This window comes from Cynocephalus volans, chromosome X (genome assembly GCF_027409185.1).
Source record: "Cynocephalus volans isolate mCynVol1 chromosome X, mCynVol1.pri, whole genome shotgun sequence".
Classification (NCBI taxonomy): Eukaryota; Metazoa; Chordata; class Mammalia; order Dermoptera; family Cynocephalidae; genus Cynocephalus; species Cynocephalus volans.
This window is the reverse complement of record NC_084478.1, coordinates 24836202-24862927: the sequence shown is the minus strand read 5'-3', so window position 1 is coordinate 24862927 and position 26726 is coordinate 24836202. Positions and strand designations below refer to the sequence as shown.

At 39.7% G+C, this 26726-nt stretch overlaps 1 protein-coding gene across 11 annotated transcripts in view; it reads right to left on the bottom strand.

Moving 5' to 3' along the window:
• The window catches only part of REPS2 (RALBP1 associated Eps domain containing 2), a 197160-nt gene that overhangs the window by 146917 nt on the left and 23517 nt on the right, over positions 1 to 26726 (bottom strand). For all 11 annotated transcript variants that reach the window (XM_063083469.1, XM_063083473.1, XM_063083475.1 and 8 more), the window contains exon 2: positions 3246 to 3369. In XM_063083469.1, coding sequence (XP_062939539.1) covers positions 3246 to 3369 — 124 coding nt within the window. The remainder of the gene's footprint in view (positions 1 to 3245; positions 3370 to 26726) is intronic.

Sequence of the window (26726 nt, the reverse complement as noted above, 5' to 3'; positions counted from 1 at the left end):
CCCTCCCCTCCCCTCCATCTTGGTCATGAGCTCCATGCCTCCCCTCCATCTTGGTCATGAACCCCACCCCTCCCCTCCATCTTGTGAACCTCCACCCCTCCCCTCCATCTTGGTCATGAACTCCACCCCTCCCCTCCATCTTGGTCATGAGCTCCACCCCTCCCCTCCCCTCCATCTTGGTCATGAGCTCCATGCCTCCCCTCCATCTTGGTCATGAGCTCCACCCCCCCCTCCATCTTCTTCGTGAGCTCCACCCCTCCCCACCATCTTGTGAAACTCCACCCCTCCCCTCCATCTGGTTCGTGAACTCCACCCCTCCCCTCCATCTTGGTCGTGAGCTCCACCCCTCCCCTCCATCTTGGTCGTGAGCTCCACCCCTCCCCTCCATCTTGATCGTGATCTCCACCCCCTCCCCTCCATCTTGTACGTGAACTCCACCCCTCCCCTCCATATTGGTCGTGAGCTCCACCCCTCCCGTCCATCCTGGTCGTGAGCTCCACCCTCCCCTCCATCTTGTTCCTGAACTCCACCCCTCCCCTCCATCTTGTTAAACACTCCCTTCCCTCTCCCCCCCCCCAAGGTGGAAACTGGAAGCTGAGCCCTGCTCAATTCCTTAACATAAATGGGCAAAAAACTCACCAACAGCCCTCCCCTTTAAATACCCGCTTGTATCCACCCTGGTTGCAACTTCCCCGGCCTCACTCCCTTACAGGGCTGTGGAACCTCTCCTGGGAGCGCCCCCATTAAAACCTACAATAAATTTACTGCCTCCTGGTTTTCTTTGCTTCAGTTTGAGACTAAAACCTTCGAGATCAAACCTAACATTTAAACATTAACTTTAAATGAAGGAAGATACACACTCAAAGGTAAAAGGCAGCATTAGTGTTTCTAAAATACTACTGGGAAAGCCTTGTATTTGTGAAAAAGTGTCAACCCTTTACACAAGTGATAACTTCAACAATCCTCCCAGCCCCCGAGAAATTAAACAGTAGATCTGGGCACAAATCAGGTAAAACGCTTAAGTGTAACTTAAAATAAGCAACAAAAGTGTCAGAACTTTATTCTTGTATACAACAGAGCAACTCTAACTTTTCCACACAAATCCAAATTCATTCTAATGTAACTTTCAACTAATCAAAGTAACTAACTGCTGATAGCAGTGACTGCTGCATCTCATAGCAACAGACACCAAGCCTGCTGCTGAAATGAGGCTCCATCAAGAAACCTATTTCAAAGAACCAAATTATGCAATACAAAGGGATGCCTTTTGGGTCCGATATTTTTTCCCATTTGGAATATATTCCATGATTACAGATTACAGTCAGCATCTTACTAAACAGAAAGAATTGAGAAGAGGCCATTGTTTGTTTTGTTTTTAATTGGCTATGAATATTCATGGAGTTCAAAGCAAATTGTCACCACTCATGCCTAAGATGTGATGGCCAGATCCATACTGGCAGCATGTCCATTACCACAAATTGAGATTATACCCCATGTCCCCCACCCAATTATCCCCTCAATTATCCCTGACCACTCTCCCAATCCCCCTTTCCCCACTCCACTTTGTATCCCTAGGTATGTTCTCTCCCTCTGCAAGTCCAATGCACCACTGTGGTCTTTCTTTCTGAATAGTAATTAAGAGCATAGGGACTGGAGGCAGAGTTCCTGGCTCTAAACTCTACTAACCCTGTGTCCTTAGGAAGTTACTCAACCTCCCTAAACTTTAATTTCCACATCTGTAAGATAGGGACAATAACAGCACCACAGTAGTGACATGCAGTGCTCACCCATAACCAATTCTCTCCTTACAGGCACAGGAGAGAATTGTGTTTTCCTGGTCTGCTCTGCAGTTAAGCAGGTCCATGTGACAAGTTCTGACCAATGCACTACAAGCAGCAGTAGTGTGAGTCACATCCAGGCCAAAGCATTTAATTGCTAGGGTGAGAAACTCTTTCCCTGTTGTGACAATTGTGGGAACAGATGTTGTGCTGGAGGTGCCACAAGATAAAGCAGCCAGGATCACAGATCCACCACATGGAGGGCAGCTGCCCTGGAGGGTCACCCTGACCCACTGCAAAGCAGGAAGGAAAACTTTGGTTAAAATACTGAGACTGCCTTAGCATTTGTTATCGCAGCTTATCCTAAACAATGCAAACTGGCACAAGTACCTAATTCAGTAGGGTGTTGTGAGGATTAAATGAGACAGTGACTGGCACAATCCAAACCCTTGATAAAGATTAGCATGATGATTGCAGCCCCCTGAGGATTAGTGTGGAGGTCTTTATCTAAGGTAGCCCGCTGTGGCAATCTTCTCAGCTATTTAGATTGTCCTACAACGTCTCCACGGACTAACCATAAATCCTGAACCCACTCACATGTCTCCCAGACACTTCACAGGATAGGAATGAACAGTTGAGTGATTTTTATCTCAAAATGAGGAAAAAGGAAAAAAGTTCCTGCATAGCTACGCAGACATATGAAAGTAATCTGTATCAGAGTGAATAATCAGAGGACCTCAGAACATCCCTCAAATAATCAAACGCCTTCTTAATACAGATTTTTTCAACAAAATACTGAGGCAGTAGAAATGATGCTAATAGTTGAAGGCTTTACTTTTTGTTTAAGTTGTGGAAAATACTCAAGCATATAGTGGGTTGGAGGCAGGAATGGCAAGAGAAGAAAATGTTAGATCGAAAATTTGAAAAGATAAATTTATTCTGCCAAAATTTTGGTGGCCCCAAAGTACTTAACAGTTATCAGAACAGTACTTCAAGAACTAGGAATTAAAGGATGAGCATATCTAATACAACTGGCAGGGAAGGGAGCAAGAGAAAAGGAACAGTTCTACTCACTCTCCCATTACTCCACCCCTAATCCCTAACACAGCCTTAAATGACATTATAGATACCTCAAGCAGAAAAATAAACTGAATGTTATTTTGCCACAGGCTCTAGAATTCCTGCCCCAATCTCTTCCTGCTAAAGATCAAAATCTATTTTAACTGCAAGTCAGTTAAAAGGAACTAATCTCAGGTCACTCTGAATTCCTCCCCCCTCCCCCCCCCATTTAAAGAAGAAAGAAACTAAGCTATGTGCTAAATTTTCTATTTTATTTTACAGAGGAGTTGGAGGAAGCAAGGAGAAATTCCATGAAAACTTACAGAACAGGCCTTAAACCACTAAAAATAGTACTCATAAATAGGAAACCTGTCATGCACAATAAATGTATAAATGTGAGGTACTCACCACATGTAATACTCTCTATCCGCACAGGGAGGCCAGACTGTGCTGCAGCAATTAATTTCAGGGCAACATAAAACTGTGTTGGACCGAAATAACCAACCCGCTTTGCACCACATAGTTCGGTGATCTGAAAACAGACAAGAAAAGCGACGCTAAAAAACCCCATTTCATAACAGGAAAATGAGACAAGATATATGATGAAATCTCAAGAATCTCACAGTGGAGCCAACCATAAAGTCCCTTGAAAACCTATTCCACCCCCTGCACTGATGGGCTTCTTTTCTCTCCAGTTTACAGGGAGGTTTTTAATTCAATCCATTAAGCTCTACCTACTCATGATGTTGCAGGACTGAGCAATTAATTATTCCTCCTCTTTCAAAGATAAAAATAAGTTGACAATGGATGACTGTTACTCTTCTTACAAAGGACAGTGACTTTTTCAGGGGGTGGATTCTAATGTACAAAGTCTAGAAAGTCACTGAAGTAAAAAGAGAACAGATTAGTCATTACCACTACTTGTGGGTTATCGTAGTTTACTGAAATTAAAAGTGAATTAATTATTTTTATAAAGTTCTCAGGCAAAATGATTTCTAATCATTGATATTCCATCTTGAGTACTCATTTCAGAGGAACAAAAAAAAGTACTATACACACTAATATTATCAAGACATTCCGATAATTGTTGGTTCCCATCCCATCACCTGGAACTAGAACATCCTCTTCCCCACCTAGATTGAAATCAAATGCTACATAGCTACATCAAGATAGTTGTCTTGCTGAATAATTCCTAAGAATTATTATTCCTTGGTATGTGAACAATTTAACAACTATATTTCAGTCAGTGTTAAGTTAGTATCAAGTTAACCTTCAGTTATTCCTTTACCATAACTACTACATTGAACTGGAAAGCTTTTTAGTACAGGCAACTGAAATTATAGGTACAACATTTATTTCAGTACATGAAGACTAACACCCTAATCTGACATTAGTAAACCACCTTATTTATCTTGGAATCTGTCCTTTGGTTCCATACACCACTAGAATCACTGCTTTGGAGCCAAAGTAGAATATACACACATAAGTGAGTTAAAGCACATAGGTCACTTTCCTTGCTCTCTGTACATCAAACTCTGAGAGGCATGCCAAGAACTTTCTGCAACATTCAAGCCTCAAGGAAGAGAAAATAATTATAAGCCTTTGGAACTTACATATTGAGCTTCATAAGTCCAGAAGTTCTCAATCTAAAAAACGGGTTTATTTTGTAAGGTTTTTTCGTTCATCAAGGTTCAAAGTGTTCTAAGTTTAAATTCTCCATAGAAAAGCTCTAAGTTGTGGGTAGAAATGTTTTAATGGCATCTAAAGAAAATAAGGTGGTGGTTTATCCCAAATACTCAATTAGCAGGAGGTACTTTATATAATTGTTCCTTCAAACAGTCCAAGTCACCGAGCTCTTCTCAAAATAAAAAAAAAAAGGAAAAGATTCCACTCTTCTTTAGCCTAAACTCTAAACCTACAACATTCTCAGCTGGATCCATCTCAGGTTGCACATTGTGCAAATTTCTAATACAGAATAAGAACCTATGGACTAGTGTTTGTTTTCTCAGGTGGAAGGCAAGAGATGGGGGAAAAAAAGAAGGAATGGATGAAATCAACCTCCTTACCGCTTACAGATGTACACGAAACTGCTGGGATGTTGGATACAAATCAGAAAAATTCACCGATCATTTGGGAGGAACCTGGACAAAGTTCTGGAAAGAGGCTGAAGGCCACTAAAAATAGTTTCCCTCCTACCTAATTCTGTAAGATTAAGTGACTGTGCTGAGTAACCAGTCCACACACGTTCCAGTTTGCCTGAAATACTTTCTTTCCTACGTGAAATGTAATAAATTTTCAGAACTGTTCAAAGGCTTGAACTGTTCAAAGGCTTCTCTCTTTCAAGTATTTTTAAAGGCTTCCTTAGAAAGACTTAAAAATTTAAAAACTCTTCGTGGGAGGGGCTGGAAGAATTCTCCCAGAGCAATCCTATTTTCCAGTCTCTCCCCGTTGCAGTTGCAAAGTCCAGATTCTTTTCTCCCACCTTGACTGCCTCAAGTCCTGCTCCTGGACTTGCACACCTTCGCACACCAGCCTCTGCACTCCCTCTGTGATCTATTATTTAATTCAACTCACCCTCCAACTCCAAAGGGCTTCCAGGGCTCCTCATTCCCCTCCTGTAAAACCCAAGCTCCTAAGCATGCTTTTGAGGCCCTCCTGGCTGGTCCAAACTACCTTTCCAACAACCCCACTCTGCAGCTAATTAGGGCTTTAGCCATACCAGATGCCAATCAGTCTCTCAACACCCAGATGCCTGGAAGCCAAATGTCTCTCGACTTCTTTGCCTTCCAGGCTCATTCTTCAGGCCACCTCAAGACCAATCTTACCTTTTGAAACCTTAGTCAATTCCATATGGTATGTTTTCTACATTCCCATAACACTTTTTACTAGTTTTCTATCACATCACTAGCCTTGTAATATAGCAAAATCAGTATTTTGGTAATCTACTCCACTGTATTCCATCTCCTTCCCCCTTGCCCGAAGAGCCCACCAGAAGGCAAGAGTATATTTTTATTTGCTTCCCCCAGGACTCATTCTTTACAATGCTTTCTATATATTCAGGTGCTCAATGAATGTTTGCTACATTAATTAGTTTTCACAGCCTGTAGCAGCAGAATACTTCTTTCTCTCTTCTTGTAATTACTTTTACAAGTGGCTTCTAAATTGGCCTTAGTCATCTCACACCATATAGCCATAAGAGTTCCTACAGAAATATCAGAGAATATTAACCTCTCTGTTCCCTCCCTGCTCAGCTAGGAGGGTACTAGTTAGGGTCAAAGCATGAGGAAAGGTGTCCACCATCCTTTTTCCTGGCCCTAGGCCTCACAGCCCAGGAGAATACCTAATTGGTGCCTCAGGCACTTAGCACTCCAGAGATGTGCCTTCTTCTACTCAGCACACCGCCAGAGGGTATAAGCCCCCAAGTGGGACCACTCAACAACAGAAATACAGAAGAGAATGTGAAGTACATGTTTACAAATTGTACCTCAGCCTCTCAGGAAACAGCTGAAGAGGCAGATCAACTATATGCTGGGTTTCCTTTCCCATTCATTTATACTTTCTAACATTCAAAAGAGACTTTCAGCTCAGAGGGACCCGAGTGAGCCACTCAAGAAAACATGAACCCCCATATCCAATTACCCAACATTAGGTATATGCCTAAGCCAAACCACACTGCTAAAGAGAAGGCACACATGCAGTGCTTAGGTGTGATTTCAGAGAATCCAACTAATACCTTAAAGTATTTATTAGTTAAAAAAAAAAAAAAACCATACTGGGCAGCTCCCCATCAAAAGCATTGTGCTCAGTGCTATGCAAGGAACTGGGGAGCACTGAAGTAAACAACTTATTCTACACACACACACACACACACACACACCCTTCTTCCCTCCCATTTTGCCAAACCATCTGAAAACTAGGTTACAGGCACACTTCACGATACACTACTCCTAAATTCTGTTATTTACAACTCCTAAGAACAAGAATATTCTTCTATGCCACCACACCATCATCACCACACCCATAAAAATCAACATTAACACAATATCATCATATAACATATGGTCCACACTCACATTTCTTCAGTTATACTGAAAATGGCCTATAGAGCTGAATTTTCTTTTCCTGATTTTCCAGGATTTAATCAATGTTCATGCATTACATTTTTACCTTATGTTCCCTTATTCTCCCTCTAATTCCCTTTGGTTCTCAATCACATTGAGTCCTTTCAAGAGTCCAGGCCAGTTGTCCTCGGAATGCCCCACATTTTAGATTTGTCTGTTTTCTTGTGATTACATTCAAGTTAAACATTTCTGGCAAGATCACACAGGTGCTACTGTGCTATAGTAAAAGGTACACATCAGTGAGGGGCACATAATGTCAGAACATTCCACCACTGCTACTGACTGCCAAGTTTGGCCATTTGATTAAGGTGGTGACTGCCAGATATCCCCATTGCAAAGACATGTTTTTACATTGCACTATAAGACCATGTGAGGTTTCTCTTCCCTGAAAAATTGGCTTTAAAATCTGTAAAATACTAATTCTACATAAGTCTAGCTAAATTATATCAACATCTACAGAACTAAATTCCTAATGCAAAATCACAAGGATGGGGATATTTATTCCATGAAGTAGATGTCATTACGCCCAATTCAGAAAATTCAAACCCCCCATCCCAGAAAGTTAAAAACCCCAATCTCAGAAAGTTAAGTGATATGTTCAAGGTCACAAATTCAGAGTTAGTACTCAAACGTACATGTGCCTGGGTCCAAAACTTATTTGTGATCTTTCCATTATATCAGGGATTAGAAAACTACTGCCCATGGGTCAAATCCGAACCACTATCTGGTTGTGTATGGCCCACAAGCTGAAAATTGTCTTTACAGATGAACATTTGCAATCAACTTGATGATAGGAAACACTAACTTTGAATCCCATTAAGTAAACTGTTATCCCAAAAATAAGAATTCCATTCTTTTTATGAGTAGACCTGTATTACAGAATTAAGTACTCAATTATTATTATATTTTAAATTTTGTCAATAAAAAGTTTGTGGAAGTTTGTTTTCTCTCTTGTTATCAAATTACCTGCATAATATCCTTAATTTTGCCACTTGGCCCACAAAGCCTAAAATATTTAACATGTGGCCCTTTACAGAGTTGTCAACCCCTGAATAACAAATGCTGCCTCCCTGAGCTATACTTTATATCCTTTCAGATACCCTCAATAGCCTTGCAGAAAGGGCATTTTCTTAAAATAATCAGCTAAAATAAATGGCAACTTAAGAGTGAACATTTCCATTAGAAGAAAACACATGTATTCTCCCTTTTCCTCCACCTCCATTTTTCACCCATTTATATACATTTGTTTACATTTTTCAAAAGCTTTTAAACAGGAGCTTCCTACATTACTTTCCACAGCAACTAACTGGAACAAATGGATTCATATTTCAGATATGAGCAAAGTCTATGCAATAATCCACACACTAAAAATATGATTTTGCTTTTTTTTTTTTTTTTTTTTGGCTTTTTCGTGACCGGCACTCAGCCAGTGAGTGCACCGGCCATTCCTATATAGGATCCGAACCCGCGGCGGGAGCATTACCGCACTCCCAGCACCGCACTCTCCCGAGTGCGCCACGGGCTCGGCCCTTGCTTTTTATTTTTAAAGAGAAAAGGTGTCATAAATCTTCAGAACCATCCTTTGAAAGCATCTTTAGGCATTTATCAACAAGTAATGATCCAAGATCTCCCAACATATAAGCCACTCCCAAGTCGCAAATCAAATGTGGAAGTTACATTATCTTCTAGAACCCTCAGAATGCCATTTAATTTAGGGCTAGAAGGCCTATAATAAATTGTAGGCCAAATCCAGCCCAGATGCTAAATACAGGCTGTATTTAGAGTTAATGGCCCAGATCCAATTTGTCAGCATTCTTGGCCCAAGACCCAAAACTCATCCCAGTAGCAGGGAAAACCCAGCCTGCCACTCTGGCTCAGATGGAATCTAAACAGGGAAAAGACCCTGGGCAAAAAATCAGGAACTTGTACATTGCTAGTGGAAGCATAGATCATACAATATCCAGAAACTATTTGGCAATATCCATAAGAATTGTAATCTACCTTTTGATCTAGTAATTCTACTCCAGAAATTTATATTCCATTTTACATAAGCAAAATGACATGTGAATAAGGTCACTCAATACATTATCATCTAAGAGACAAATTGGAAAACAGCTACTAGAGGTCCACCATCTATTAGCTTAATCAATTGTGGTTGATCCACACAATAGAATTCTAGGCAGCCAGTAGACATCTGTTGTATCTGTCACTGCCTGTAATCTTTTGAAAAGCTTTTCTCTATCTGGAGAAATTTCACATATTACAAGTCCCACCTCCCACCTTAAAAGTTGAGAATCAAATTCTCAGACTCCCTTGCAGTTAAGATGCAAATATGTCACCTCGGCTCTGCTAAGCAGACACATCCTCATGAGACTTTGCTTTAGAAGTGAGGAATGTAAGGAAAGAAGCTCTGTGCAGAGCTTCTACTTTTGCAGGTATAGCTGCAAGGTTGCTTTCCTTGCCCAGGAGTGGAGGTAGAAGCAGCTGCAGCCCAGTCAAATCCCTGACATCTGCTGCTCAGTGGAGGTGGCAGCATGGGTGCTTCCACTTAATACTAGTACTGTGCTCGGCATGGGGCTTTGTTTCTGGCAAGTTAGATGCCAGCCTGTTCCTCCAGCCCCCCAAGTGATTCCATGAGTTACCTAAAATCCTAAACCATTTTTGGCTTAACTATCTAAAGTGGATTCAGTTGTTTGCCATAAAAACCACAAAGAATGAGGAAGTTCTTTATGTACTGATAATGGAAAGATCACCATGTTAAAGTGTGAAAAAGAAAACAGCAAGGTACACAGCAGTTGATATAGTAGGTATCATTTCTTTTAAAGGGGGTTGAATATAGATACATTTGTTTATATGTTCATAAGCTATCTCCAGAAGTTGAAGCTAGCAAAATTAGCTGCCAACTGCTTCCAGGGAAGAAAACTGGGTGGCTAGGGCAAAAGGGGAGGAAAGGTTTTACTATATTTTTAATCACGTGAACATTAGCTGTTAAAAAACAAATTTAGAAAAGTTGTAAAGAGTCAGCAAGAAATATTATAGATGTACACCAGAACTATTCCTCTCCCATCTGCTCTAAGTGCAATTTCAAAACAAAGTGCCCAGCTGAACAAAGCTTCAAGGGCCCCCACTCACCAGATTTAACTCAAAAACACTGTGCTCTTTTTCTAAGCTGCCAAAAGAGAACAAGGCAGTAGCTTGCTTTATAAAAACTAGTTATCTTTGTCAAAGGTAGCTGGGTGACCATGGGGAAGGCACCTGACCTCCCCTGGTCTCATCTACTGGAATGAAGCAGTCAGACTAGACAGCGCACAAGGCTTTTTCAAGATCCAAACGTTCTAAGAAAAGGAATTCTCTGGGTGAATTCTAAAACTATGATTTCAACCTCCTCCTCTGGCACTTACCACTTCTACTTTGTATCATGGTTCTCAGTACATCTGCTGCAACCCCCAACAAGGCTGTAAGTCTCTTGAGGATACGTCCTGCATTTTCAAAATCTATGCATTCCCCACAGCACCCATTTTCACTGATTTCCAACTAGGAAGGCTCACAGAATAAATTACATATACCTACGGGGTGTTTTAACTCTTCATGGCATGAAGAGAACCCATATCCGTGGTGTTTTGTACCTTTGAATAGTGAATTATGTGACTCTATCCACCTATTCAATTTTTTTAAAAGTCTTAAAGGACCAAAGACACTGCCTGATCACAGGATAGCAAGAAACAGAACCTCAAGTAAGTCATTTTGTAATCTCCTGATTCCATGCAAGCAAAGCCAGAGAGAAATACAACAAATCCTCCCAGAACTTCAAATTTATTCAGCCTTGGGGGGGGGGGGGGCGTTTTAATATTAAAACACAGAGATATGTTAAGGAATCGGATACTAATTAGCAAGGTTCTTAAAGGTGAGAATTCAAAGAAATTCTACACTCAGGCTAGCTGCTTTGGCCATACCCGTGACTCCCACAGTGCACAGTCTCTCCTCTGCTTATTAGGGAGCTGGCAGAAGGTCTAGGGCAATCAGCACTAAATTCATCAGAAGTGGGAATAGAGTTTCTTGCGCAATGGAGTGGCATATACAGGCTTGACTGAATGATTCTACGGATTTTTTTTTATTATGCACCCAGATTGCTTTTTGGAATGAGGAAAGATTTTAGGTAGTGGTGACATTTGATGACAATGATCTCTTATGACTTTTGGATACTAGGCCTTCTTTGGCAATCCAATGCCATGGTTTTCCAAGCTGCCCAGCTGGCTGCACACCCACAGGCATATATTGCCACAGGTTCAGGACTTTCTTGGGGCTGGCACCTGCCTGGAGAGAAACCGGGATCTAACAACCCAAGGAGGGGAAAGGGTAAGAGGGTGATGGAGTAAACCACCAAGGCCCAAAGGAAGCATCCTCCCACCAGTTTAAGAGACAGGAATAGTAGACTTGACAGGAAGAACTAACATTTACTGAGGGCAGATTGTATGCCAGGCACAAAATGACATGAAGGAAACACACACACACACACACACACACACACACACACACACAGTCTTGACACTAGAACTGAATTAAAATGCAATTACAGCTCAGATTACAAAAGAAAATTAGTTTTAGGATTCAAGCCCAGGTGTCAAGGCTCCGAATATAACAGAATTTTTGTATAGCTGGAGGTGGAGAAATCTCAGGTAAACTCAAATGCACTGCCAGAATTATATAAACCTTTTCCTGGTTCTGGCAACTCAGACTTATCTCAGCAGCCAAAGGATTAGCTTTTCATGCAATACGTTTATTGACATTTTTAGGGATTTTCAAAAATAAGATGATAGGTTGGGGTTATTTGGTATTTTTATAAGTTGTTGATTCTATATTTTACATGGAATATTTAGTATTTTATAGACACACGCACATGCACACACACACTCATACACACATTTATTTTTTAAAGAAACTAGGTCCTTAATGCGAGCAACAGAGCAAGCCAAGACATTTCAAGTGGAGCATCAGTGTATAACATATAGATCCTCAACATGCTTTCTGAAGGAATGAATGAATGGAGGTTCAGTCTCAGATCACACTAGAGTTTTCACTCTCAAGCCCAAATCCAGACAGATTGAAACCAAATTTCCCTGCTCTTAGATCTCCTGCCACCGAGCTGTTCCTGCCCAGAGGGACATCCCTAGGATCCAAGTAGGTCTCCTCTCTCCTACCCAGCATCACCTGTAGACACTGTTCCATCTGCCTGGATAGACTTTCCATTGTCTGATCTGATACAATCCCCCCATTCCCCTATGTTGACAGCACTACTACAATGGATGAGCTTGGATCTAGGTCCTGATTGCTCCCAGGATGTTCTATCCCAAGTGCAGTTCATTCTCACAAGCCATGCCTAGAGATTTAACAACTGAGAGAGATTTGACACAGAAAGAGCAATCCCCATCCTCAAAGGGTTTATGATCTGATTGGGGTTTATCTAAGAAGTTTGAGAAAAGTGATCAACATTTATCAAACACCTCTATACTCACCGGGCACTGTGCTTTTCTCTTTATATGTATTATTTCTAATATTTAATCCTATGTGGATTGTTTTGCAAATAGGAACTTCAGGGTTCAGAGAAGTTATTAGAGAAATTCTGAAAAATGAGAAACCACTTAAATTGAAAGATATTGCTACCCAGCAATTTATGTTGTAAATGTTACATGAACCAAATTCACTGAGCAATTACCCAACCCTTTAGACTCACTAGGATACCATTCATTCAGTTATCTTAGGTGGCACACTATGGCAGTGAATGGAGTCTCTTTGGGCCCACCAACTGAAAGATACATACTATTGGTACCTTGGCAGCCAGAGATACATGCACACTAGGCCCCACTATTTCCTGACTTTCCAAATGGCCAACAGCACACAGCCTGTGAGAAAGGGAGCAGGTGTAAGGGGTACAGCCTCAGAACTGAATATTTTCTCTCAATAGAACCGAGGAACAAACCATAAAGCTGGCTTCATCATAATTATGCTGTAAGCAACTGAGCTAACCTGATTAAAGAATAGAAACTAACGAACATTTGCCATTTTTCTTTTGGCTACCCACATCAGAACCCCTTGCCAGTGTTTATGAAATTTTCCACCTGCTTTCAGCTAAATAAGCTAAAAATGTCAGACACTCACTTTCCTGATTTCTTCTCAGTCAGGGCATGGGCACAGGACCTAATGTTTAGACACTAACGGCACAGTAATATGAATCAGTAACGAGCTCTGCAAAGCAGAAGGAATAGTAGATGATTGTTTTCTGGTAACCATAGCAACACCCAGTTCCAGGGGCTGCCCCACATCTGCTGTCCAGGGACAGCAATGTTGGTGGTGTAGGTGGAGGCATCCAATATTCAGTAGCTACAGTACCAATATCCTAGCTGAACCGATTCTGTGGCAGGATCTGGCTGCAGTTCTGGCAGTGCTGCCCCCAGTTGTGGATTTTTCAAGCCTTGTCCCCAGCTTTCCTGGAGAAAGGTGAAACTACCCAACATCCTGCCAATAAACTCCTTTTCTGCTTAAATTAGCTACAGTCAATTTCTGTTACTAACGCTACTGACAGGACTGTGTTACAAAGAATCATGGGTGTTGTGGAGGACAGGTTAAAGGTGAGCCTTTATCATTTCAGAGCTTCCTAACTTGGCTATATCAACCAACTGCTGCTGTGTAACAAACCACCCCAAAACTTAAGTGCCTTAAAGCAATGATATTTATTTAGCTCATAATTCTGAGGGTCAGCAATTAGGGCTGAGGTGAGCTTAGTCCAGGCCAGGAGCCACTGATCTCAGGTGGAGTTCACTAATGCTTCTACAGTCAGCTATACGGTTAGTTGGGTGCCTCCATTTTCCTCCATATGGTCGCTCTTCCTCCAGCAGCCCAGTCTTGGCTTTTTCACATGGTTGCAGAGTTCCCAAAGCAGCAAGAAATTGAAATGCTTCTTCATGCCTAGGCTTAAAACCTGCACAAGGTCACTTCTACTGTATTCTATGGTCAAACCAAAAAGTCATAAGGCCAGCCAAGATCCTAAGGATGGGAAAACAGGCTCCACCTCTTGACAGGAAGAGTTACAAAGTATTGTGGGCATTTTGCAATCTACCTGACTGATAAAGAGCATACTGGAGAAGCTGTCACAACAGAGATAACCCTAGGGAATTCCCACTTATTAGAATGGCTTATATGTAGAATCTGTGCTCTCACCACCATTTCCATTAACCACCAACAACTGCAGCCACTAATTCACCACTAGATAACTAGAAGAAATAAACATGCAGTGCTGAGCCAGCAAACTCCATAGCCTGGAAACAGTTTTGTACAGGTCAGGCCCCTTGGATCACTCATACTTTAGGGCATGAAGCAGGTAACACCAGCTCTCCGGCTTTGGCCTCTTTTCCTTTAAACTTCAGTTTTCCTCAACCAAAGCTCAAAAACATTTTCTGTATATGAACAAATGAATAGTTTGATCACTTTAGGACTAGTTAACATCCCTAACTTACAAAAAAAAAAAAAAAACCCTAATATAACTTTAAGGGACTCTAAAAAAGTTCTGCTCTGAATTTGTTTATTAGGATCTTGAAGAGGTTTAATCAAATCCACTTCCAAGAGCCACTCAAATAGGCAGACCCCACAAATTGAAACTAGATGTTTCCCTGACAATTGGTGAACTGAGAAAGGCAGGGCTCTTCTGAGAAGTATCATGGAAACCACCCAGTCATTGCATTTACCACTCACCTTATACTTTGGCTGCCATTCAAGTACATCAAATCAGCAATAAAAACATAAGGAAGTTGGAAGGGCTTTAGGGCAATGAAGAATGTCTATGTTCAGTACAGTGAGATTTTCCAGGAAAAAGAAGACATAGTCCAAACATCTCAGGACTCAGATTAAGAAGCTTCTGCATGTCCAACCCATTTTTTAAAATACCCCATGTCTTCTTAGTCTGTTCAAACTGCTACAACAAAACACCTTAGAGTAGGTAATTTATAAACAACAGAAATTTATTTCTCATAGCTCTGGAGGCTAAGAAGTCTAAGATCAAGGTGCCAACAGATTCAGTGTCTGGTAAGGGCTCACTCACTCTCTGCCTCATAGAATGGCACTTTCCTGCTGTGTCCTCACACAGTGGAAGGGGCAAACAAGATTCCTTCGGGCCTCTTTTAAAGGGACACTAGTCCCATTCATGAGAGCTCTGCCCTAGTGACCTAATCATCTCCTAAAGGCCCCACTTCTTAATACTATTGCATTGGGGATTAGATTTTAACATATGAATGGGGGGAAGAGACACAAACATTCAGACCACAGAACCTCAAAAAGAATTTTGAAAACACAGTGTATTTGTTTCCTAGGGCTGCTGTAACAAAGTACCACACATTCGGTGGCTTAAAACAACAGAAACATCTTTAGTGTCTCAGTTCTGGAGGCTGGAAGTCCAACTTCAAGGTTTCAGCAGGGTTGGTTCCTTCTTAGGGCTCTGGGGGAGAATCTGCTCCATACCTCTCTCCTAGCTTCTCGCAGCCCTAGGCATTTCTTGGCTTGTAGATGCATCACTCCAATCTTTGTCGTCATATGGCGTTCTCCCTGTGTTTGTGTCTTCACATGGCTGTCTTCTTATAAGGACATCAGTCATGTTAGATTAGAGGCCCACCCTATTCCAATATGACCTAATCTTAACTTGATTACATCTACAAAGACCCTATTTCCAAAGAAGATCACATTCTGAGATACCGAGAGTTAGGATTTCAACATATTGGGGGGGAGGGGGGTGTGGAGACACAGGACACAATTCAACCCAGAACACGCAGCTCTTATACAAAGTATTTGATTTTGCCTATTCTCTACATGTTTGTCAAAGCAGATTAATGACTCCATTTATTCTGTGGCTTAATCAAAATAAACGGTTCATACTTGGTCGCACAGCCACACCTATATACAATAAAATCTAGGCGATGCAACCTTTACTCTGGGCCCAACGTGCCCAGCTCAAAACTGGAGTTTCTACTACGAAAAAGAAGGAAATGAATATCAGGGGACAACTAGAAATCTCTATCATACAAGCAAAAAGAAAAATCACTCAGGGAAAAACAAGTCTGGTATCCAGATACCCTGGCCCTTAGGTGAAAACCCACTGCAAAAACAAAATCACAAAAGTTAACCACACTTAGAAAAGACCTTGGAAATGAAATGAAGAAACTAGTGTGTGTCTAACAAAAAACCAGAGACAAGAGACACTCAAAGCTGTCACAGTGAAGAGCATTCCAAATTAGAAGCTCTTGAGGAAAAAAGTCAATCATACACCTATGTACACGGACTCACATGGACCCACATGGCTCCATTTCATAACAAAACTGAGCCAGGACCTTAGAACACCACCAAATACAAAAAGTACTACATATTTAGTATTTGTGATTCTCTGACTGATCCTTTTAGAGCCTGTTCTCTTCCCCCCGCCCCCTTAAATGCTTTTTTTTTTTCACATGCAGTTGTCAGAAATGATACAGAAAGATCCTGTGTACCCTTTACCCAGTTTCTCCCCATGGTAACATCCTGCAAAACTATAGCGCAATATCACAACCAAGAAATCAACATTGGTAAAGTCAAGATAGAGAACATTTCCATCACCACAAGGACCCCTCATGATGCACTTCCCTCCCACCCCTGCCCCCTCAACCCCTGGCAACCACTAATCTGTTCTACATTTCTGTAATTTTGTCACTTAAAGAATGTCATATAAATGCAATCATACAGTATGTAACTTTTCGGGATTGGCTCTTCTCACGCAGCATAATTCTCTGGAGATGCATCCAGATTGTTGATTGTATTTATAGTTCCTTCCTTTTTGTTGCTGAGTAGTATTCCATGCTATGGATGTACCAGTATGTTTAACCATTTACCCACTGAAAGACACCTGTGTTGTTTCCAGTTATGGGCTATTATGAATAAAGCTGCCATAAACATGCATGTACTGGTTTCTACATGAACATCGATCTTTATTTCTTTGGGATAAATGGCCAGGAATGCAATTGCTGGGTCATATGGCAATTGCATGTTTAGTATTTTTAAGAAACTGCCAAACTCTTTTCCAGAGGGGCTGTACCATTTTACGTTCCCATCAGCAAGGTATGAATGATCTAGTTTTTCTACAGCCTCATCAGCATTTGGTTATGTCACTATTTTTTATTTTAGCCATTCTTGCTAGGTATGTAATGATATCTCCTTATGGTTTTTTTTTTTTTTTTTTTTTTGTCGTTTTTTCGTGACCGGCACTCAGCCAGTGAGTGCACCGGTCATTCCTATATAGGATCCGAACCCGCGGCGGGAGCGTCACCGCGCTCCCAGCGCAGCACTCTACCGAGTGCGCCACGGGCTCAGCCCTCTCCTTATGGTTTTAATTTGCATTTCCCTAATGGCAAATGATGTTGATCACTTTTTCATGTGCTTACTTGCCATCTGTATATACTCTTCAGTGGAAATGTCCCTTCTGTATTTTGCCTATTTCCTAATTGGATTGTTTGGGGGGTTTTTACCGCTGAGTTTTGAAAGTTCTTTATATATTCTAGATACTAGTCCTTTGTCAGATGTGTAGTTTGCAAATATTTCCTCTCACTCTGTTGTTTGTCTTTTCATCCTCTTATGAGGTCTCTCTCAGAGTAAACATTTTTAATTTTGATGAAATCCAGATTACCAATTTTTTCTTTTATGGATGGTACATTTAGTATCAATCATGTCTGAGAACTTTTTGCCTACACCTAGGTCTTGAAGATATTTCCCTATTTTTTTTTTAAGTTTTGTAGTTTTACATTTTACATTTAAGTTTGTGGTCCATTTTGAATCATTTTTGGTATAAGCTGTGAGATTTAGGTCAAGGTTCTTTTTTTTCCCCCTACTGATGTTCACTTGGTCCAGCATCATTTGTTGAAAAAGCTATCTTCCCTTCTCCATTTAATTGCCTTGTAATTTTGTCAAAAATCAATTGGGCACATTTTTGTGGGTCTATTTCTAGATTATTTTCAGTTCCATTGATCTATGTATCTATCCCTCCACCAATACCACACAGTCTTAATTGCTGTAGTTATATAAGAAGTCTTGAAATCAGGCAGACTGATTCATCCTGCTTTATTATTCTCTTTCAAAATTGTTTTAGCTATTCTAGTAGTTACTTTGCCTTTCCACATAAATTTTAAAGTAATCATATCTATGTCTATAAAAAAATCTTGCTGGTATTTTGATAGGAATTACATTAAACCTGTATATCAATTTGAGGAGAACTGACATCTTTACTATGTTGAGTCTCCCAATCCATGAACATGGTATATTTCTCTATCTATTTAGATCGTCCTTGATTTCTTTCATCAGAATTGTGTAGTTTTCAGCATACAAGTTCTGGGCATGCTTTGTTAGATTTACACCTAAGTACTTTTGAGTGATCGTAAATGCTACTATATTTTTAATTTTGGTGTCCATGTGTTCATGGCTAGTATACAGAAATACAATTCACTTTTGTACATTTATCTTGTGTCCTACAATCTTGCTGAACTTACTTGTTAGCTCTAGGAGTTCTTTTGTAGATTCCTCAGGATTTTCTGCGTAGACAATTGTGCCATCTGCAAATAGGGACAGTTTTACTTGTCCCTTTCTGATCTGCATGCCTTTTGTTTCCTTTTCTTGTTTTATTGCACTGGCTAGAATTTCCAGCACAATGTTGAAAAACAGTGATGGGAGCAGACACCCTTGCCTTGAAAATGACCCCAGGTAGAACCTCAAAGATGTAGCAAGAAATAAATAGAAAATAAAGTAGCAAATATGTAAATAAACCTGAATTGAGAGTTGGCAATAAGTTTTTGTAAATAAGTTTTATTAGAACACGTGCACAATCATTTACATATTGTCTATGGCTGCTTTGGCACTACAACAATGGAGCTGAGTAGGTGTAACGGAAACCATATGGCCTGCTGAGGCTAAAATATTTACCATCTGGCCTGTACAGAAAAAGTTTGCTGAACTCTGATCTAAATAAACAATGCCTGCATAAAATAATAGTTTCTTGTGGAGTTTAATGTATGGCACTAAAATATATGGCAAAAATAACATAAGTTGGGAGAAAGGATAAGTAAAGTTAGAGGTCCCTGCATTGTTCAGGAGGAAGATAAAGGTAAACATTAATGATAATTTCTTACCAAAACATCCCTTAAACACATTCTCTTAGATTCAGAAGGTAGAAAAACTTCCATCTCTTTTCTTTCCATTGTTTTTTCAGTCAAATTAAAGTATGAGGGGTCTTCAAAAAGTTCATGGAAAGATTCATATTATCTTTTAATTCCATTTTTCCACAACCTTTTTGAAGTACTCTCATAGAATCACTTACCTACTAGCATCATTGGGCAGCAAGGTGCTATATGTCTATAATAAATCCCTCCTCAAAATAACTACAAGAATACTCACCAGTTCCAAACCATCCATCCCCTTGCTTTTCACTGCTAGAGTGATTAACCCTCCTGGTTTGCCTGGGACTGAGAGGGTTCCTGGGATGTGGAACTTTCAGTGCTAAAACTGAGAAAGACCAAGTTGGTCACGCTACTTCAAATAGCCCATAGTGAAATAGACTGAGTGGGGCACAAATAATTCTTCTCTTTTCCATTCACTTCTAATGAGCAGGTTATTTCTAGTGACCCAGGGAGGTCACCAAGCAGAACTCATTAAAGTTAACTGCACAGCCTCACCTACAGGTGTTACTTACAATTGTTTCCCAAATGATGCCTTTGAAAGCACACAAACTCCTTGGCTCCTCAAAGGTGCAGTGTGTCAACAGTTAACTGAAATAAAAGAACTCATGTATATGTTGTCAGCCTCTATTTTCTCACTTTCTAGATCCCAGTGTCCTACTAACTGATACCAGTATGTAGCACAGAAACAAAATCTATTTTAATCTAGGAGAATTGGGAAACTTCCAAAGAGCACTGACCTGAAAAATCTTGACAGAGCAGAGGAAATTGATTTTCTACCAAAGCCATGCGCAGGATTAGAGTCTGATTTAGGCCAATAAAAGATTTACATTCCATCCAAGTCCCGATATAACATGATGCACAGATGAAAATATGCTCGTGAGCTGACATAACTGACACACATTAGAAAGTCTAAAATAAAAGTCAGCTCTTAAGAATGCTAGTCCCAAAGGTAAAAGCACAAAATATAAGTTGCATAAAAATTTCTGTAATGGAGCACAGCATAATCAGTCTTTCAAATGGATTTTCATAATTAATTTTTATTCTGATCCTGGCCCCTTTTCAAGAAGACTTCCCATAAGACCTCAGGATCAGAAAACAGCATTAGTCATGCACGTATAATGATTTTTAAAATTCTTGAGATTGATAATTAATAACGTAAAATTACAAAAGCCTCCAGCTTCCCAACTCTCAAATATTAGGCAACAACTCCATCCCTATGCCACCACCCACACAGACAACTGTGTGACTTACCTTGTTTTTATTATAACCACTATTAATTATGGTAAGAACATGGCTACACTTTAAATCAAAAATAGTATTGGCAAGCAACTTGACCCTGATTGACCTGGGTACCTACACTGGGCAACAGGAAATGAGACAGCAGGTCTACTCATCAGGTGGTAACCTATTCTGGCTACAGTGAAAATTAAAATCAAAGCTATCTCTTTCACAATGCTCTTCACTTTTGCAAATTTTCTTCAAATCATAGACTTTTTACAATCCCTATGTCTATGAAAGGAAATATGATGCACGGGATGTCAAGTCAACAGATAGTCAAGAAAAGCTATCACTGTGTAAATGAAGCATAACATTGAGACAGCAGGAGTCAAAAACATAAGTGAGTGAACCAGCCTCTGCGTACAATTGTTCACATCCTACCAAACACAATTTTGAAAGAAAAAAGGAAAATACTTGAAGGAAGCAAAATGCTCTAAGCCAATGCAATCAACAGTGGTTAAAAGTGATGGGTTGATTCCTGAGGTGGAAACGTTTTTGATTTCATGGTTGCACGATTAGACACAGTAAATCCATATTCCTCTGTACCCAGTGAGGGCCTTTTATTCCCCAAAGCTCAAAACCAAGTGTAATAAACAAAGGAATAGTTAAACTGCTTCAGGAAGAGGACCAGTTAACATCCTCAAGTTTCAGGAAAACCTAATTTAACCTTAAAGATATATAGAAAAAAACTCAGTTCTGAATTTGCCTAAACAAGCCCCTTTCCAAGAGCCACTCAAGTTCATGAGCACCACACATTAACTGTAAGGGGATGCCTCCCAGCAATAACTGAATGAAGAAAGGAAGAGCTCCCAGAAGAAATCTCCATGGAAACCACCCAGTCCTTGCATCTACCATTCGCTTATACTTTGGCTGTCATTCAAGCACATCGAATCAGCAATAAAAACACAAGGAAGTTGGAAGGACTTTGGAAAATGAAGAATTCGGTGTTTGCTACAGGGAGATTTTACAGGAAAAAAGCAGGAACCATCAGTCCAAATTTCTCAAGACTCAAGGAACCTCTGCTAGTCCGACCCAATAAAAAACAGATATCTCAAGAAGTATTTGCACCAAAGCTTTTATATTAAGTATTTTGTTCTATCCAATCACTAAATGTTTACAAAAGCAAATTTATATTTTCATTCACATTGTGAAATAGGTATTTGGAATTTTAGAATGTAAAAAGGAAATGTAATTTATAATTTTCTAACTATGGGAAATGAGGATCCTACACATGTAACCAGCCTCCAAGATGGCCCCCCAATGATCTCCACTCCCAAGTACTCATGATGCCCTTGTATCGTCCTCTCCCACATTGTATCAGGGTTGTCTGTGTGACCAACAGAATAGGGCAGAAGTGATGATCTCTGACTTCTGAGGCTAGGTCATAAAAGATATTGTGGCTTCTGCTTTGCTGTCTCTCTCAGAGCCCTCACTCTGGGGGAGGCCAGCTGCCATGTCATGAAGACATTCAAGCAGCCCTAAGGACAGGCCAACATGGTGAGGAACTGAGGCCTCCTGCCAACAGACATGTGAGTGCACCATCACAGAAGCAGAACCTCCAGCTCCAATCTGGCCTTCAGATGGCTGCAGCCCTGGAAGACAATTTGATTGTAATCTCAAGAAATATCCTGAGCCAGAAACACCAAACTTAGTTTCTCCTGGATTCCTAATTCTCAGAAACTATATGATATAATAACTGTTGTTTTAAAGTGCTAAGTTTTAAGGTAATTTGTTAAACAGAAACAGATAACTAACACATAATTGTTATAAATCAGGCATTGCCTTCATTTCTTAATGTTGAAACCAAAGCTAACAAGGTAGTATATAGCAGAGTGAACAGGGTTCTGGAGGCAGACAGATCTATTTCAAATACATCACGTGCAAGCTTGTGATCTTGGTCAAATTACTTAATTTCAGTGCCTCAGTTTCTTCATTGAAAACAAATGGAAAGAGGAATATCAATTTCATAGAGTATTTATAAAAAATCAATATACATAAAGAGTCTGGTGCTAAGTAATCATTTAATGTCAGCTCCCTCCCTTTTTAAGTTTTTAAGGGATAAATAATTCTGCTAACAATGAGCCTTGATTTATGAATACAACTACTATTAAACTGAATATTGAATCCTAGGGAAATTAGAAAAAAAAAAAAAAAACCTTTTCCCATGGATGCAAGGGAAGACCCAACAGCTATTGTCAGGATCTGACACATGGTCACCAAAAAAAAAGGGCCACCCTATGTACTGAGTGTTTTATATAATTTATTCCATTTAATCTTAACACCCCTACATTAATCAGGATAAACTAGGTTATATTAAAGCAGGGTTTCTCAACCTCAGCACTACTGACATTTTGAGCCAGATAATTCTTTGCTGTGGGTGCTGTCTTGTGAATTGTAAGAGGTTTAGCAGCATCTACTTACTTGATGCTAACAACACTTCCCCAGCTGTGATAACCAAAAAATGTCTCCAGACATTGCCAAATGTCTCAGCCTAGGAGGTTCAAAATTGCCTCCACTTGAGGACCACTGTGCTAAAGTATCAACATTTTTTTTTAATTGACACATATTTACTGCACATATTGTTTTCCTTGTCCATGCTGCAAAATCTACTGGGGCTCTGCCCAACATTATATTCACTCTGGAACACAAGCTGATGGAGGTGTGTCTATCTGGAACATCACTGGTCGTCATGGCAGAAGGGAAAAGGGACGAGGCAAATCACATGCTAGCTCTTAAAGCTTCTGCCTGGAAGAAGGCACACACAACTTCCCCTCACAGGCCACTGGCCAAAGCAAATCCATGGCCAAAGCTGATAGCAAGAAAGGGACAGTGATTTTTTTTTAAGCAATAATACAGTCTATCAGAACCCCTAAAATATCCACAGGTACTAACATTTTATACAAGAAAAAAGATGTTCACCGGTAACTCGATAAAACTCACACCACAGCTTATAAAACAAAGATTCAAACCATATCACCCCCCCCCCCACACACACACACACACAATCAACTGTCTCCACTTCAACACTGGCTTGCAAACTGTGTTCTATGGAAGTGAACAATTTCTAAAAGTGCTTCGGGGATTCTCCAACATTTAATTTAAATTTAATTTCAGTGTTTAAAAATGTACTTGAGTCCACACCTAGGTAAATACCCAAGAGAACTGAATACATATGTCCACATAAAAACTTATACATGAAAGTTCATAGCAGCATTATTCATAATAGCCCAAAGTAGAAACAACCCAAATGTGCATCAATGGATGAATGGACGTTTATGGAATATCCATAAAATGGAATATTACTTGGCCATAAAAAGGAATGAAGTACTGAAAAATGCTATAATATGGATGGACCTTAAAAATACTATGTTAAGTAAAAGAGCATAATATTAAGCCATATATTATATAATTCCATTTATATGAAATGGCCAGAACAGGCAAATCTATAGAGTGACAAATATATAGGATTGAGAAACTGGGGGGCACTGGGGGAAGCGGTGACTGCTAAAGGGTATGGGGTTCCTTTTGGGGGGTAATGAAAATGTTCTAAATTTGACTGTGGTGATGGTAGCACAATCCTGTCATCATACTAAAATTCAATGAATTGTACACCTTAAATGGTTGACTCATATAGTATATGACTTGTATGCTAATAGAATTACTACTATATTACTACCAAAAAATTATATTACCAAAAAAAGGTGCCCAAATAGAAATAAAATGTGTTTGTTTTTTGTTGTCATCCTTTTTTCCATATCACTATAAAATAAATGTGATTTGATTTTTGCCTACAGGTGAGGATAATTAATGCTCTCAGGTACAGTGCTTGATCATATTCCAAAGAACTGCTTCCCCACAGGGAGAAGAAAACACAACTGGAAACAAAAGAAGGTAGAGGACAAACTTGGTGGGTAATAAAATTCACAAACTTGGTGGGTAATAAAAATGAATTTAAAGTTTCACAAAAATATGAATTTTTTTCACAAGATAGCACCTGCCACAGAACCAAATACCAACTACCTATTCCTCACGTGTGCTCTTTCAGCATTCTGCTAGAGAACATTAAAAAGCTACTAAAACTTCTTTAAAGACAGAGTAGCTGCACATAATCAAGTAAGAGACCAGAATGATGCTCTCATATCACAGCAAATTCACTCTGCCAAAATAATATGTTGGGGAAATGCCAGGTGTGGCATTTTGTTTAAACCTCCCTGCGGTCACTTTGCCTGTGTTTTCTGCATTTCTAGTCCCAGCCATGAACTGACATGGTTTCGTGGCTAAGCCGCAGGTAAGTCCCCACCAGGATAAGCCAAAGAACAGCTCCACCAGAGTGAGTCAGGTTTCCAACTGCCATTCTACTAAATGCAGCTCATCACAGACCCAGATGCCTTTTCTTCTTAAATTTCTGCCCATGACAATAACTTTTTCAACTGAAGACAAATTCTTAAATGAAAGTCAAAGGTGACTGCAAAGTACTTTGTAGGGCCCACAAATAAGCCAGCAAAAGAATTCCCTTTTAACCTTTATAGTTATTTTTAAAGATTTTCTGTGAAAAGCAAATTTAAGTAGGAAACTGCTTTCTTAATCTGTGGTCAGAAAATTAAGATATGATAGCTCTTACAATCCACACTCCATTATGAAAGGGGTTCTTAATTTTCTGTGCCTTAAATCCTTTGGCAGTCTGGTGAAGCCTTACGGATCCCTTTTAGGAATGATATTTTTAAATGCAAAAATAAAACATAGGATTGCAAGGAAAGGCAATTATATTGAAATTAAAATATTATAAAATGTTAATTTGTGATACAGTGATACATATACTTTTGTATTATGGTATTAAGTATCGAGAATTAGCAGTAACTCTCTTACCTGCCAAAATTTTGAAGAAGTGATTAGCATAAACAATATTTCAAGACATCTGCAACAGCTGTGATCCAATATAAATATATGATTTTTTTGACGACAAAGTCACAGGTGAGGTTAATAGTACTGTGATTTGTTGCCTGAATTCATAAATTAATGAAAATGCTAAATATCCATAGTTAATCAAAACAAAGACATACTTTTTTCTCCATGCAAGGTCAGGGTCCCCTTGAATTCTATCCACAGATCCCTTAGAGATCTGAGAATCCAGGTAAAGAACCCATGTGCTATTCAAAAAAAAAAAAAAAGATTTACCCTAAGAGGTAAATTTTTCCCAGAGGGATGTAAATTTTAAGATGTCTGCAGACACTATTTAGGATGTTTTCTTCTTAAACGACATAGATACAAAGGGTTGTTTTTGTTTTTGTTCTTTTCCATGCTGCCGATGCCTTGGACCCAGCACATAAGAAAGCTAATGTTAATTAATAAGTAATAAAGAAATAACATTAAATAAATCTAAATAAATAAATGCACCTAGGATAAAATAACCTACCCACGTTCACTTTCATTCTGAACATTCTCTTGACATAAATCCTGTTGTTAGACTTGGCTGAATGCCTAGAACTTTTCTGGACTAGCCCTTAATCATGGGAGAGAAAGCAAATTTTATACTACCCCCAGAATTTATCCTCCACCTACGTCCTACACTTCTTGAGACTGTTCTCAGATTTCTTAATCAATATTGAAGCAAGTAAAAATCTCCTGTGGCTATGAATTTTGGCACTCTAATGGTATCCATGGAAACGTCCTAATTGAAAACATTCAGTTCCCATTGGATCATCTTATCCCATGAAGCATTTAAGAGAATTTGTTTAAATCCTCCCACATATTTGATACCCTATAAAGACTATTGCCGTGCTAGGTAATACAATATATAGTATGGGGTGAAAATCTGTAATCTGAGCATTCTAGGGAATTGCTTATGGGCACTCAAAACCCTGACCTAGGATGTGTTTACAACACTTGGTAAATTTAGCATTTTGTCTATATTACAAATAGCACTCTGAAGTTAGGCAAAGCCTATCAGAAATTCTTTTTATTTCATTAAAAACTGATCATTTAGGGCCGAGCCCGTGGCGCACTCGGGAGAGTGCGGCGCTGGGAGCGCAGCGACGCTCCCGCCGCGGGTTCGAATCCTATATAGGACTGGCCGGTGCACTCACTGGCTGAGTACCGGTCACGAAAAAGACAAAAAAGAAAAAAACAAAACTGATCATTTATTAATTTTCACCACAGAAGATAAGGTGCTAGAAGCTAGGAGCCACTTGGTTTCTCACTTTTCCTCATAATTTTGCCTCCCATGTTATTAAATGCCCCACAATTTCTAGTTAGAA